Source organism: Cygnus olor, chromosome 13 (genome assembly GCF_009769625.2).
Source record: "Cygnus olor isolate bCygOlo1 chromosome 13, bCygOlo1.pri.v2, whole genome shotgun sequence".
Taxonomy (NCBI): Eukaryota; Metazoa; Chordata; class Aves; order Anseriformes; family Anatidae; genus Cygnus; species Cygnus olor.
In genome coordinates, this window is record NC_049181.1 from 1,615,822 (window position 1) to 1,630,163 (window position 14,342).

A 14,342-nucleotide genomic window follows, 5' to 3' on the forward strand; every position below is an offset into this window, starting at 1 on the left:
ACTGTCACATAAATCAGGGTGGACATCTGCCAGAATTATTCCTCTGGCAGTCCAGATTATCAATTCACTTGTGCTGGTCCAGACAAACTATCACCTCATTCTACCACAGCACGTGCATCAGACTTATTGTAAAATTTTGGCAACCATGCTTCAGTTTTACCGTCACATTGATAACTTCACTGTAAGAACTTTACAGTGAGATTTTACCGTATTGCAGGTCTAATTCTTTAGTACAACAGGGGGGTTGGCCACGTAAAAACAGCAAAGTTACACAGTCAAAATTCCACCCTGGTGATGGTCAGCACAAAGACATTCGATCTAAAAATTGAAATAAAATACATTTGTAAATGTATTTTAGAACACAAAAGAACACCAACCCCATGCCGGTGAGTTCGTGGTATGAGAAATAATTCTACTCTGGGTAGGTAGCTTGCTTCTGGACAAAAGTAGGACACAAAATGCCCCTGAAACAGTCATTTAGCCAGCCAGTTATATTTATTATGGCTCCACAAAGAGGACAGAAGAAAGTAATATTTTTTTAAAAGCCATAACCGAAACACTGAAATGTAAGCAGATCTGTCATTTCAGTGTACTAGTAAATACGTAACTTTACTAAAATTCTAGAAGTAAAGAAAGAGATGCAATGTTACTTTTTTCTTTTTTTTTTTTTTTTTAAACAAAACTGGCAATAAGGGGCTGGGAATTTGCCAGAGCACAAAGAAGAAGGAAAAACAAGGTCTGCATTAAAGTACAGCTGCTGGGGAAGGACACACTAGTAGGGGACAGGACTCCCCAGGCAGGTATTAAACCTCACAGCTAGTCTCATCTCCATGGACAGGAAAATTCAAAGGCAGGAAAGGAATCCTTTTAGAAATTCAGAGCCTCTGCACAGGTCAGAGCTTCGGAAGAAGTTCAACGAACTGAAGTTCAGGAAGCTATTAACTGAACTCAGTGAAAAGAATCACAAGTGGTGTAATCACAGGACTGCGGAGCAGTTCAGAGACTGGAATTTCAGGAATGCATAGGGCAGTGTCTTGGAGGAATGACTCACTCTAATTAATGAAGCAAAAGGAGTTCCATCTACCTTCCATCAAGGAAAATTTCCAGGAAGCTCGAGTGTTTCTATAGCCTAAGCGAAGCTGGAGGCCAGAGTAGTGCTAGCAGTCCCAGTAATGTCAACACCCTCAGGTGTCCCACATACCCATTTCAGAACTGATGGGATCAACACAGTTTGAAAGCTCTTTCAAAGCACTGGTCAGGGTTTTGCTTTTAGCTATTTTTCACACACCTTCCACTGCTGAAGTTTTTTTTTCAGAACAAGAAATCCTTCCAGAAAATTTCCAAGTAACTTTATGTGAAACGAAACTGATGACCTGGATGCTGCATCTGACTGAAGTGACTTGTGGAATGGCACAAATTTTATTTCTGAAGAGAAAAACACTGTGTAATACTTTATAATTAGCCTACCCTCTGTGGCTCTGGCAAAAAGTAATTAAAAATCTGCATTAATAAATTAATACTCTACTTGAAAGCAAGTTTGTGGCTCAGCAGTCTCTCGTCTCTACAAGGAAGTGCAGCAAATGAGCAGCAAGCGTATTTGTTATGTGACCGAAGGATGGCAACATGATGTAGCTGTTTATATGCAGATGTGCTAGAAACGTTGGCACACTAAATGAAATGACATTCCCACCCCTGAGACAGATGCACCTATGTTCAATTGACAGACTTGCTTATTACTTTCAAAATAACTCAATTACAAGTCTTGGAGACTATCAGTTTTCAAGTCTACTCTTCAAATACCATTTTCCTGTGCATCCCCAAATTTTTATTTTATTTTTTAAAACTGCACCCAACTGCAAACAGCCTCCACTAGGTTCTCAAGACTTCAACGAGGGTCCCCTTTTGGGTCATTCACAGCACGCTATTATTCTACACATTGATCTATGCAAAGACATACTACACAAAAACAGCTCTGGAGCTGGTCTCCAATTAGACCTACTTGCCTATTTTGCTTGTGCAACATGAAACATTAGCTACTGAATAATCTCACAGCTGGTCAGTGTCTAAAATTTCACGTTGCTAATGCTAGAACTTCAGAACTAGTTTAGATATTTTATAGCTGTACTTATTTCAAGACACAGTCATTACTGCCAGATACTTAAAGTTATATATTGATCAGAATAAAGGAATGGGCAATTTCATCCCCTGCTTCGACAAGTTGATTGTTTAACTCCAGCTAAATAAAGCCTTCAAATTTATGTTTTCTTTTGTTACTCCTGCCAACAAATAGACAGACAGCTATTTAAACAAACAAACAAAACCCCCTCTTCTCTCCTACAATGTTTGTAGCTGCTGGAGCTGGGGAAAGATGCTTCTTAAATCAAGATCCAGTGTTAAAACATCAGGATGTCTGTAATATTTCTGAACACACACTGAAAATCTACCTCCAAAGAAGTGGAAGACAACTCAGCACTTGTAGTACAAGGCAATTAACTTTTATCTCCAAGCAGTAAATTCACTTCAAGTTTACTAACAACTTGAACAAGCTTGTACTTCAGTCAAATAATTTTACTTTCAATTTGTCTGTATTTCTAATCTACTTCTATTTCTACTTCTGAAGGCTTGTGTCCAATAAAATTCTAAAGTTTCAACTAAGTATACTCAGGTTTCTCCAGTGCACTGTAATTATTAATGAAGGTTCTTAGTATCAGGAAACCAGAGGTCTTCTTTCCTCTCCTCTACATTCCCCCGTAACAGACTTCTCAGTTTAGAGCACTGCAGCCACTTTCTAATACTTATAACTTTACATGAGCTTTAAAAAGAGCCTTCACAGCCTTAGTTTTCTTAAATATTAAATCCAGATAATAGATTTCCGTCTATTCTTTTTATTTTTTAGTTTAATTTTAAAGCACTTCCATGAGTATAAAACATTCCTTTCAATTCACAATCTTTTCATACTTCCACTACAGCAGTGTTGAATGATTTTCTTCCTCTGCATAGTTAGCACTTCTATTTTACTGCCAACATCAGTGCTGAGAACTACATGCTTTTCACAGAATCCTAGAATGGTTCAGGTTGGAAGGGACCTTAAAGACCATCCAGTTCCAACCCCCCTGCGTGGGCAGGGACATCTCCCACTAGATCAGGTTGCTCAAGGTCCCATCCCAACATGGCCTTGAACACTTCCAGGGAGGGGGCAACTTTGTAAATTAGTACCACAGTTGTTTTATTTTGCCTCTTCTTCTTTCAAGTATCATACAAGTTGTACAGAGAGTTGTTTTTCTATCTGTTCTGTTTTCTACAGTGTGTTTGAATGTCAACCTCCCTACTACCACCGCAGGCACAGTATGACACGAGCTGTATGAAAATGCAACAGATTTACTTGCCTGTTGTATGCTGTCCCCATTAACCATATGAGGTAGAAGCGGCACTTCATTCAATATAGGCGTAGCTTCCAATGGAGGCGGCTGGTCGGCCATCATGTCTGAAAACCATTCATTGACAATTGCTCACGTTAACCACCTGCTAAAACAAAAGACAGTGCCAATGTTAGATTTAAACCTTCCCCCTCTCCCGAATAATTGTACTTTTCAAATACTGTGTTTAAGAAATACATATCTTTCTTCTAAAAAGGCAGTCTTTAAATACGTATCATGCATAGCTCATTCAACACTGCCACAAGTGATGAAATCAGCACACAGGTGATGCAACAAAAGCATAGTTTACACTTATGGAGCACCTTATTCTTAAAACTTGGAGATACAATTTCCAAACTGGTTATAACTCAATTTTTAGGCCAAATAATTCACATACTACACATATATTTCAGTCCCTGTGGTGATTAAAAAACCTGCAATTTCTCCAATGTTGCAACATGTCGTTAATACAGAATTCTGACACGGTGAAAGCAAAGCTTAAGGTAACACAAGAGAGAGTAGAGTACTTTGTACAAAAGTCTTTAAGTCATGGAGAAATGCAAATGGAAAAGTGCTGCACAGTTTTGGGCTTCTAGTGAATAATCCATAATTGCAATAAGGCAAAATATAATGCAACTGTTAATTGATTTTTGGTGTATAGTTAATTCAGCATCCATAAAAAAACACAAGATAACAGACTACAGGAAATACTGACATTTCCTTCTTCCTTCCCATTACCTCCTATAACCCAGACAGAAGACCAAAATGCATTTAGGATACTCCAATTGAATTAAAAAGCAAAACATAAGAACAAAACAGAAAAACACCATCCCACCTGTGCATGAACCAAGTCAGTCTATATACTACTGCTACATCCTTGTTCAGTTCTCTATAGCCGGTATGGAAATGAAAGTATTTAGAAAAAAAACAAAACAAAACAAAACTGACTAATTCTGTACTTGTGGTCTGTATCTTCAGCAGACTAGCAACAGTGGGAAAAATACAGCTGGACTTTCATAATTTCTGCTGGTGTTAACTCATATTATCCAGAAAGGGTCTGTAATAAAGGTTGCATTGCAAGATTTCTCCTGTATTAGCACTGCAAGGTAAAGAGGCTGGTAGCATGCAATAGCAAAAACACATTCTTCCTTGTTTGCAAGAGCATCTCAAAATAACTGATACAATTGCACAGCCACAAAAGACAGCATAATAAAATACCCATCGCTGCCAAGGAACCTAGCTTAATTCTGCATACCAACTGTTTTCCGGGTCTGCTCCAGTAACACAATTTTAAGAGACCAAAGAGACTGATGCAAGGGCTCGATGTGACTTCCAAAGTTTAAATTTGTATCAGGTTTGTCCTAAATATACCTAACTACCTTAGCACGTTATTTACTTCCTGAATAGAATAATCTTCTGCCTTATTTGCCAGATTTTGAATTACCACTGCCAAGGAAACAGGCTCATCTGATTATATGCAACTATTTCACTTAAAAATATCTGTACAGTAACGCTGCCAGTCAGTATGCTAAAATTACGGCAGTAGTTTCTTCTTCTACAGCTCTTCTATTTTTAGAGGTTTATAGTTAAGTCTCAAGAGAAATTGCTTCCATAATAGGAATTCAGTATACACAAGCTGGTTGAAAATACGTTGTTTTATTTTATGTACGTTAAATATATAAAATACATGTGTGTGTGTGTGCACAGTATCAATTTCTTTCATTTAAAAACCTCAAAGACGACAGAAATCAGCACTTAATATAAAGGGGAAAACCCTTCATCAAAAAGCAACTAAATCTGCATTCAGATGTTCAGCTAACCAAAACAACCAGCTGTCGAAAAACGTGTTCTGAAACAAGCCCTAATGCCACCTGCAGCTTTAAATAACCGTTCCGTTTCTGCCCATGTCTCCCACTTGGCTCAGGGCAATTCTCTGAGGCTCCGTCCGCCCTGGCGAGCCGTGCAGCGCAGCTCCTACAACACCCACGTGCCTTTCAGCATCCCGACTCCACAGGTAGCAGGCACATTTTCACCTACACACACACACCTCCTACTTGCTTCATGCTGTAACTTCGGATGTTTCACACCAAGAACTTCCTCTTGAAATACTCGAAACAACTGTTTTCATATGGTTACTGACAATCTCCAAAAACAGTGAATACTATTTCATGGCAAGTAGCAATCTCCATACGTTAAGAGAAAATGGAAGTACTAGCGTAAATGAAACCGTTTCAATAACCCTTGGGCAGTTTCAGCTGACTCAGAAAGCCAACACCTTACTGTACAGCTGGGCTCAGATGGCTGCAAGTGACAGCACATGAACAGCAAAGAGGCACATCCCACTGCATACAGCTTTTTATTATCATTTTTATTTGCAAAGTCCCTCGTTTTTTTCTTGTTTTGTTTTCTTTTTTAAGAGCACAGCTTCATTCCTTGAGAATACTGATAAAGGAGCAGCAAAACACACGGCTGCTCTCAAAGGCAACACTTCTGCTGTTTAAAGGGAACGGGACTCAACCCCAGCATGTTTAACAGCTAAAACTTTTCGATGGAAATAAAGCACACCCAAACATGATATCAACAGGTTCACCTCCCAAAAGTCTCCATTTCATCCAAGGAAGCAGGTGGCATTTGGGTAAAAGAGAATCCCTGAGAAGTTATTACACAGTCAGCACAATTTCCTGAAAAACAAACCAAAGAAGTAGAAATGCATCTTGAAAAGCCGTTACCCACACCTCCTCTACTGCTAACCTAGCAGCAAGGCATCCAGCCCTGCTGTCCTCCACAGTAAAAGAAGGGAGCGTCCAGAGGAGGGCTATGAAGATGGTGAAGGGTCTGGAGGGGAAGGTGTGTGAGGAGTGGCTGAGGTCCCTGGGTTTGTTCAGCCCAGAGCAGAGCAGGCCGAGGGGAGGCCTCATGGCGGCCTGCAGCTCCCTCACAAGGGGAGCGGAGGGGCAGGCGCTGAGCTCTGCTCTCTGGGGACAGCGACAGGACCCGAGGGAACGGCATGGAGCTGGGACAGGGGAGGGTCAGGCTGGGTGTTGGGGAAAGGTTCTGCACCCAGAGGTGGTTGGGCACTGGGACAGGCTCCCCAGGGCAGTGGTCACAGCATCGAGCTGCTGGAGTTCAAGAAGCGTTTGGACAGTGCTCTCAAACATAGAGTCTGATTTTTGGGTGGTGCTGTGTGTAGCCAATGGTCCTTGCAGGTCCCTTCCAACTTGGGTTATTCTGTGACTAGCTCAGCCCCACAACTCTTAACACAAAAGTAGCAGGAGGGTAAGTAACGCTGCATGGCTGCTGTGAAGGGTGGAGGACAAGTGATGCAGGTGGAGGACAAGCACTGCGTGGGCACAACGGCAGATCTGAGAATCACAAACTGATCTCCAGCCACAACTCCCATGGCCAATGTGCTACCAAATCAAGACTCACAGTTCCCCTCCAACTCTGCCACTGTCCCCAGGCATTCTCTGGGCTCTTGGTTTTACCCAGAACCCAAGACAAGTCAGCTTGGACAGACAAACCCAGCTGGTGAGCTGTGTGTGGCCCAAAGGAGGAAGAATTGCCTGCAGGTAGAACTGAACCAAAAACCATCTCTGGCCACCTCTGAGGGCTGGTCACTTCTATCTTGGTAAGAAATGCTCAGACAGCTATTTTCCAGGGTCTGTTCTTGGCAGTGAGACATTTTAAGTTTATCATCACTACGAGCTATCCAAGTGGGCAGTGAGGAAAAAACCAAATAAACAAAAGCATCTGCACTAAAAATTCAGTGTTTATACTAAAAATAAACTAATATGCAAAATCTAAAGTTAGGATTTTTGTTTTTTTAATCCATTTCTGGAAGTATCAGGGACTAGACAAATTTTGTCATTTTCCACATTTCAAAGAATATACTAATAGTGAATCGTTATATAAGAATCAAGAACGGAATTTAGAGATGCATCTTCTGGAACTCTGTCATCATGCCTTGCATCTTTTTTGAGTCAGCATGGAGTTAAATAGATTAATTTTTAGAAAGGTTATGTTTTGTAAGGATACTTCTTGCCTGATTCATTTCTTTACAGGGGTTTCTAGTATGCATCAGCTAAAGGTCATTCCCCACCCTTGTTTGGCCTGGAGGATGGATTAAAGCCCATATAGCACGGCGGTCATTAAAAAGCAGCATCAGGACTAACCATCTCAGAAACACCCCTTCAAGAAAGGTAGCTCAAGAAAAAATACATCTAAAATTCTGAAGTATTTTAATCTTACAAAGCTAATAGAATATATATTAAAATTTAACATACGGCAGGGTGTACATTCAGCAACTTGCCTGAATTCATTCTAATATCTCAGTTGGAATACAAATAAGTGAAAAGATGGAAAAGTGTGCATTAGCAATTGAATTTGCTTCAATACTCTGCAGTAATCATTGACATATAGTTGAATAAATGTAATCAATTTGTTACACTGAAGACTCACATTTGTTTCTGTATTAATTGGATTTGGCTGGATGGCCGCAGCCAGAGTTGCGGACGATTGCTCTATGTCAAGGTGGAAGCTGGTGACAAGTGGTGGCCCTCTGGGCTCTTGGGAAGTGTTTTGCCCATGGCAGGGGGTGGCACTGGGTGGGCTTTGAGGTCCCTTCCAACTCCTGCCATTCTGTGATCCTAAGATGAATGTTACTTTGTTCTAATACCTACAAATATCATTTACCAGACTTCCAGGAATATTAGTTCATATGAAAGTCTTGAAAGATGGATTTCAAATTACTTAATACTAACAGACTTTTGCTATATCTGGGTATGACAAAATAGAATATTAAGGCTTTTTAAAACAAATAAAACCAGCTCATATTTTAGAAGTATACTCTGAGAAGCACTGAGTAATTCAACACTGTGTTAATGTAATATGGTTAATCATGTTAACCATATTAAAAAAAAATGCAGTATTTTCCACTGACAGCCTTGCACTACAAAGGCTTCTAAGAAAAACAGAAAATCTTAATGACTAGCCTTCCAGAAAACAATTACAGTATACAGCGGCTGTGCCTGACCTCACTTCCTGACATAGTAAAAACGCAGAGGCTCTGCAAGACTGAAACATTGGCCTTCCCTTTTCTCCAGCCCAAATTCTTCTCCACCAGTGCTGCAATCATCCTGGAGCCCGTCCAGCTGCTGAGGATCCACACTGAACTGTGTTCATTGATTCCTGCCTACTCCCATCTGAAGTCACCGCCTCCGTGATAAAGCAGGGCCCTTATTTACATAAAAATAACTATTGTGCTTGCCACACAGCAAAGCACAGGTAGCTAACTGGTCTTTAGGATATACGATATTCATTCCTTAAGTCTGGGAAACATCAGGGATTTTCACGAGACATTTTGAAAATTAAATTTCAAATAGTTTCAAATCAGAACGTGAAAGAAATATGCAATTCCAGTATATTGGGGTAGCTATTAACAACAGCTTATGTATACAGAGGTGGCAATTAACAAAAGCTTACTAAACCTAACAGAAATAATGCTTACTGCATATTAGGTTTACAAATGCTCATTTAGCCATTTGCCAGTGTGCAGCTTGGAATGAGGTGCCACCTCCAACTCACGCCGTCACCTCCATCTGAACGATGCAACAGAAAACTTCAAAACTGGAACAGCAAGTGGAAACATTTTTCTCTACAAAGGCACCACTTCCATCTCATCACGAATTTTGGAACAGTTACCAGGAAACACCAACAGCACATCAACAATTTTACAGGCTTTTTTTTTTTAAGCAGTAACAATGAATTTGCAGTTATGTACAGGGTTCATAAAAATGAAGAAAAGGTTGTATATTTATTAAATGTTTTTTAGAACTCTGCACAAAATAAAAACTTCACATATTGAAAAATATTTTTATTGGAATTATATGCTTTAATCACACTCATAGAATGAGATTTATTGTGCAAATGTGTAGCAGTGTTATATACTTATAAAGTCTTAGAAATCCTGTTATTTCACGTTAAAATATTATCCTAGTATTTTAAAAATTTCTCTCCAGAAAGGCCTCATACATACACTAACGTATACTAAATGCAGGAAGAGAACACTGTGGGAAGAAATGGGTCAGCTTCATTCCGCTTTCCAGAGAAGAAACTGAACAGATTTCATAAATAGTAAGAAAGTTTATAAGCCCACACATAAGATATCACAAAGACTGTATTTTTATCATAGTAAGTGGTGGATTTAATATGAGAAAGTTTCCTATTTCAAGGACCTTATTAATTAAATGGAGCTTTTTTTTTTTTTAAATACAGTAAGCCTGAAGTAGAAAGAACAATGTATCCGAGACCAAAGAGGAAGTCTGACGGTCAGCAAGAAATTTAGCTCAGACTTCCTGATTTCTAGGTTCGCTGCCTCATGCAACCTTCTAGTCTGAGCAAAAGTTTGTGTCATTGCAGGAAGTAAACTACTATTATACTGCTATTTATTTAAAACACTATTGTATCAAAACCAAAAGCCTTAATTATATTTTCTGTATTAATGTAATTAATAATCGTTGTTTTATATATATTATTATACTTTTATGTGTTACGTAGTGTATATTTATTTCCACTAAGTGGGGGAAAAATCCTCTTTACAAGCAACATATTTTGTTAATTACTTTTACATTTGGAAAATAGTATCGTATAGAACTAGATCTGTGGACACACATATATGAAGTTCATGCACTCTGATACAAAGCAAATGCTGAGATACTTCCATGCCTCACACTCCAGACTCTTGCAAACTAAGAGTTACGGATGTTTTAAATACTCTCCAGCCTGTCAAAGTTTGCATCCATGATCTCTAAAGGCTGTTAAAAAGAACAAAATACACAAACAAACAAAGTCCCCAACCTCAGGCTAAGGAATAACCTCGTCAAAAAGATCAAACCTGATTTATGAATTTTAAAACTAACCCCTCCAGATCTGACATGTATGCCCCATGCAAATTTGAGGTAGGAAACATTTAGGAAAAAAAAAAGATACAAGCTACCTTCTCCCACCCAAGTTTTTCAAATAAACAGTACTAACAAGGTGTTTAAGATATCATCCCGATCCTAAAATAGTTCTCCTCTGCCACAGGACCACACATGAGACATTCTAGGTGGATCGGTTTACTTTCAGCAAGATTAAGGGAGTGAGAGACCTAACAGAATCAGGCTTAACAGAAGCTCAGTTACAATTTTAGCTCTGAAGAGACCACCATCACTCCATAACAGTCATCTGTTCAAAACTAAATATATGTTTTGATTAAAATGTTGGGAATAATTTATAACGACACCCCAGTGAATTTGTCTGCACCATCCTGTGTGAAGTCTGGCTTCCATCCAGGAGGGCACCACAACTTTGATACTGAAAACTCTTCATGACTTACCCTACAAACGTGCTCGCTCAGACATTTTTAATACTTAGGGCAGTGAAAAAAACGATGTAATTTTGACCTAGGTACGAGCAATTTTGACCTAGGTAAGGCTTTTTTATCATGAAACAATAAGAATGCCAACAAATCACACACCCAGCTCCACAGTACGTGGTTTCAGCACGCTGCATCAAATGTTTTCTTCTGGAAACTCTTCACATCTTTTTTTTACGTTGATGCCTGAAAAAGTGACAACACCTAAACTGCTGCGGATGCCCTGGTAGGGAACTATTTGCTTTACATGTGGAAAAAGATGCGAATCCCCTAACCTCAGCATTTCACTGCCACTGCCATCACCCAAGAAGTGTTTCTGCTTAGGTCCACATCCAAAGTGACAACTGTAAAAATTGTGTCGCTGGAGAGCTTTCAAAGGCAGGGCCGGGACTACCTGAAGAGGCCACAGATAGGTAGAGGTAGCTCTACAGAGACCCAAACATTTCCCTGTGTTTCCCAGAAACTTTCACTGTTCCTTAAATGCTTATTCCCAAGCAGTGCTAATGGTTTCCATGGTAAAATATAGAAGTGACTATAAACCTTGTACCAGCCCGGCTAGTCCTCCAGCCCTCACCAAGCCATCTGAGGATCAGACACATGAGGCCGGTTGCCAGAAGGACCGCGAGCAGCATCCCAAAAGCTGCAGAAAGCCAGCTGGCTCCTGCGACCACTGACAAGAAGGACCCATGGAGGGGGGAAACCCAAGGTATAAATGCTCTGTATGAGAGCAGGGGAGAAAAGGCAATCAGCAAATTAGGGGACACTTTTTTTTTTTTTTGCTAACAATGATTAAGTTAAGTATTAATGCCCACCTCTCAGGGTACTCTAAGACCTGACTGCCCATAGAAATCATCACTGAAGGAATATTAAGATCATATTAATGTTAAATGGGGAGTCCTCATGACACAGCCACCAAAGAAAAAACCCTCCCTAAAACCAGAGAAACAGCAGATACAGCAGACCAAGACACATGGGAACTCTGCCACGAGTGACAGGATCAATTTTCATCCTCCCTTAACAATCCGGATCAGGTTCCTGATGCAACAGTGCCAGGAAAGCAATAAAAAAAAATGCTTCCCTCCACCCTCTAATAAAAACTATACAACCAACTGCCCTTAGCACTTACAGACTGCTTTATATCCTGATCTTCATGCCTTAAGATTTCAGAGCCCCCTGGTCCATGAAGGAAAGAAGGCAAAAGCACCTGAAGGGCAGCGCTCACCCTACAGCGCCACAGCCCCGTCCCACTGCGGGCAGAGCCCCCAGCTGCTCTCCAGGAGACAAACCCCACCATTACGAACTGCCACCACAGGAGAAAGTACCTGCTGACACTCACAGTGTATTAGATTTGACTTGATTTGACTTATTTAACAATATGCTCATTGATCATGCTATAATTTTCCTAATTATTGATTTTTGAGGCCTATCGAGTTTGTGTTTACAGTTTCTATGAGGCAAACACTGCGCTGCTTTTAGGTATTTTCCTTTACTGTTTTAGTTGGTTTACATTTTCTATCTTATCGCCAGCAAAGCAGGCTCATATCCTAAGCACTTTTGTGCTGCTTCTGAAGTGGCCAGCCCCGTCAAACGAAAGCCAGGAGTTCCTGAAAGGTCCCATTCCTGCTCCCAGAAGTGCTCAAGGACAGAGCCCGTAAAGCATTTCATTCTTATTTCAACTTCAAGAAAGGAACGGGATTCAGACATTTTTCAGCTGTATCGGTGCAGTTAAAAAAAACAACAAACAACTGAAGTCAGAAGCAAAACTGACTGCTTCTTTCCACTGGCCGGGAAGATGAGATGTTCTGGCAGAAGCTAAGCTGCTCCTTTTAACGCCCTGAAGCTGAACAAAGCATGACATTTTCAGGCTTATGTGAAAAAGCCTCTAATAACTGCAACATAATAACATAATTTTCTAAATGTGAAACTGTGTCCCCTCAATTTCAAAACATTGGTCAGGTTGTTCAGGCCCTGATGCAAACCAGTTTATTTACCCATTAACAACCGACCACTGAAACGCTATACCCAAACGTCTAAGTGACTTTAGAGTTATGGAAGTAGCATACAACATAGTCCACTGAAAAACAAATGCATGAGCCAGGAAAACTTCTGATCAGAGTCACAAGAAGTAGAGCATGTCTTTGAAATGAAAATTTGATTAAAAAAACACCATGAGAAATGAAAACCCTACAAAGGGAACAAAAGTAATGACAGCATCAACAGGACTCACGGTGCGGTCATAACGTTACCAGTGGTAAAGAACAGCTGGAAAATTAATAGGGCACTGCTCTGAAAAAAAATACACACAGCTGTAGAAAGACAACAGCACACTCTTAAAAGCACAGGCCCTATTATGTACCTGAAAACAGGAGAAACTGTTCCACACCTTGATGATAAGCAGTAAGAGCCACAGAGAAACCATCAGTCCCCCCCAAGGTAGCTGTGTTTACAGCTTTAAGTAACTGCAGAACTGAACAGATGAAGCAAAATGTTTAAAATGGTGCCAAGATTTACGAGATGGGAAATGCAAGTTTCTACAGGAGCTGCATATGCTGAGATTCTGAAATTCAGGTTAAGTACCTGGATAACCAAGTACGGTTCTTCCTCGTGGGACATATTCGGTCTTGAAGTGGAACGTGAAGTTGAATCCCTTTTTACAGTAACGTTTTCCCCTCCAGAAGAAACATTATATTTATCAATCTTCTTTATTTTCAGGGGAAGAAGCGTTGTTTCAAAGAACAGAAAAAATCCAAAGCAATAGCTATTGTACGTACAGACAGCTCTGCCACAAGAGGAACATAAATATCGCACAGCACCTTGCTCACCTCAGCCTCCTCTGTTCAGGGAGGAATCCCTAACTCACAGCGAGGAATAAATACCCAGGTACTTCTAAAAGCTTTTCTTTAATCTTCAAATGAGAGCTGGTGGAGGACCAGCTAGCGAAGCGCACCCTGAGCACGGCTGACCTACTTGGTCCCATACAACACATTTCCAGACATCAAACACGCCACGCCGTGCTGCATGCAGACAGGGAAGTCAGCGTCCCGAGCCAACGAAACCTCCTTCGGTTACAGCACCAAAGCTCGGGCCCTTCCAGTGCCTGACCCACGTAATACCCATCCTGAACTAACCTAGGGAACAGCGTGGGATGGCAGACACACAAAGCTGTTACAGCCAGCGCGATACAAACACAATCCAAACCTTGAACTTTTTTTTTTTTTTTTTTTAACTTGACTGAGAGGAAGCAATCATTCAGATCATTAAAAACAACAGCAACAACCCCATTTCCAGGAAAGGCTCTCTACCACGAGACCGGTCAGATCGGTCAGCTGTTGTCTAATCCAACAGAAGTGAAGGAAAATCAGGACTTCACAAAAGTAATAACAAGCAGGTTTCTGTAGGCACTAAGGAGAGCACAGGCTGGTTTTCCACTAGCTCTGATTCAATCTGCTTCTGGAAATCAGAAATGTTCTTGATGCAACCTATCGATAGATTGATACAAACAAGCTTTTTGA

General features: G+C 40.4%; 1 protein-coding gene across 4 annotated transcripts in view; it reads right to left on the bottom strand.

Annotated features, from left to right (window-relative positions):
* The window catches only part of LOC121077484 (fibronectin type-III domain-containing protein 3a-like), a 45,927-nt gene that overhangs the window by 24,437 nt on the left and 7,148 nt on the right, over positions 1-14,342 (bottom strand). For 2 of the 4 annotated variants that reach the window (XM_040572756.1, XM_040572754.1), the window contains exon 3: positions 3,387-3,522. In XM_040572756.1, the coding sequence (XP_040428690.1) occupies positions 3,387-3,482 (96 nt within the window). In that variant the 5' untranslated portion in view covers positions 3,483-3,522. Of the gene's footprint in view, positions 1-3,386; positions 3,526-14,342 lie in introns of all 4 variants that reach the window. The other 2 variants (XM_040572755.1, XM_040572757.1) reach the window with 1 other exon arrangement.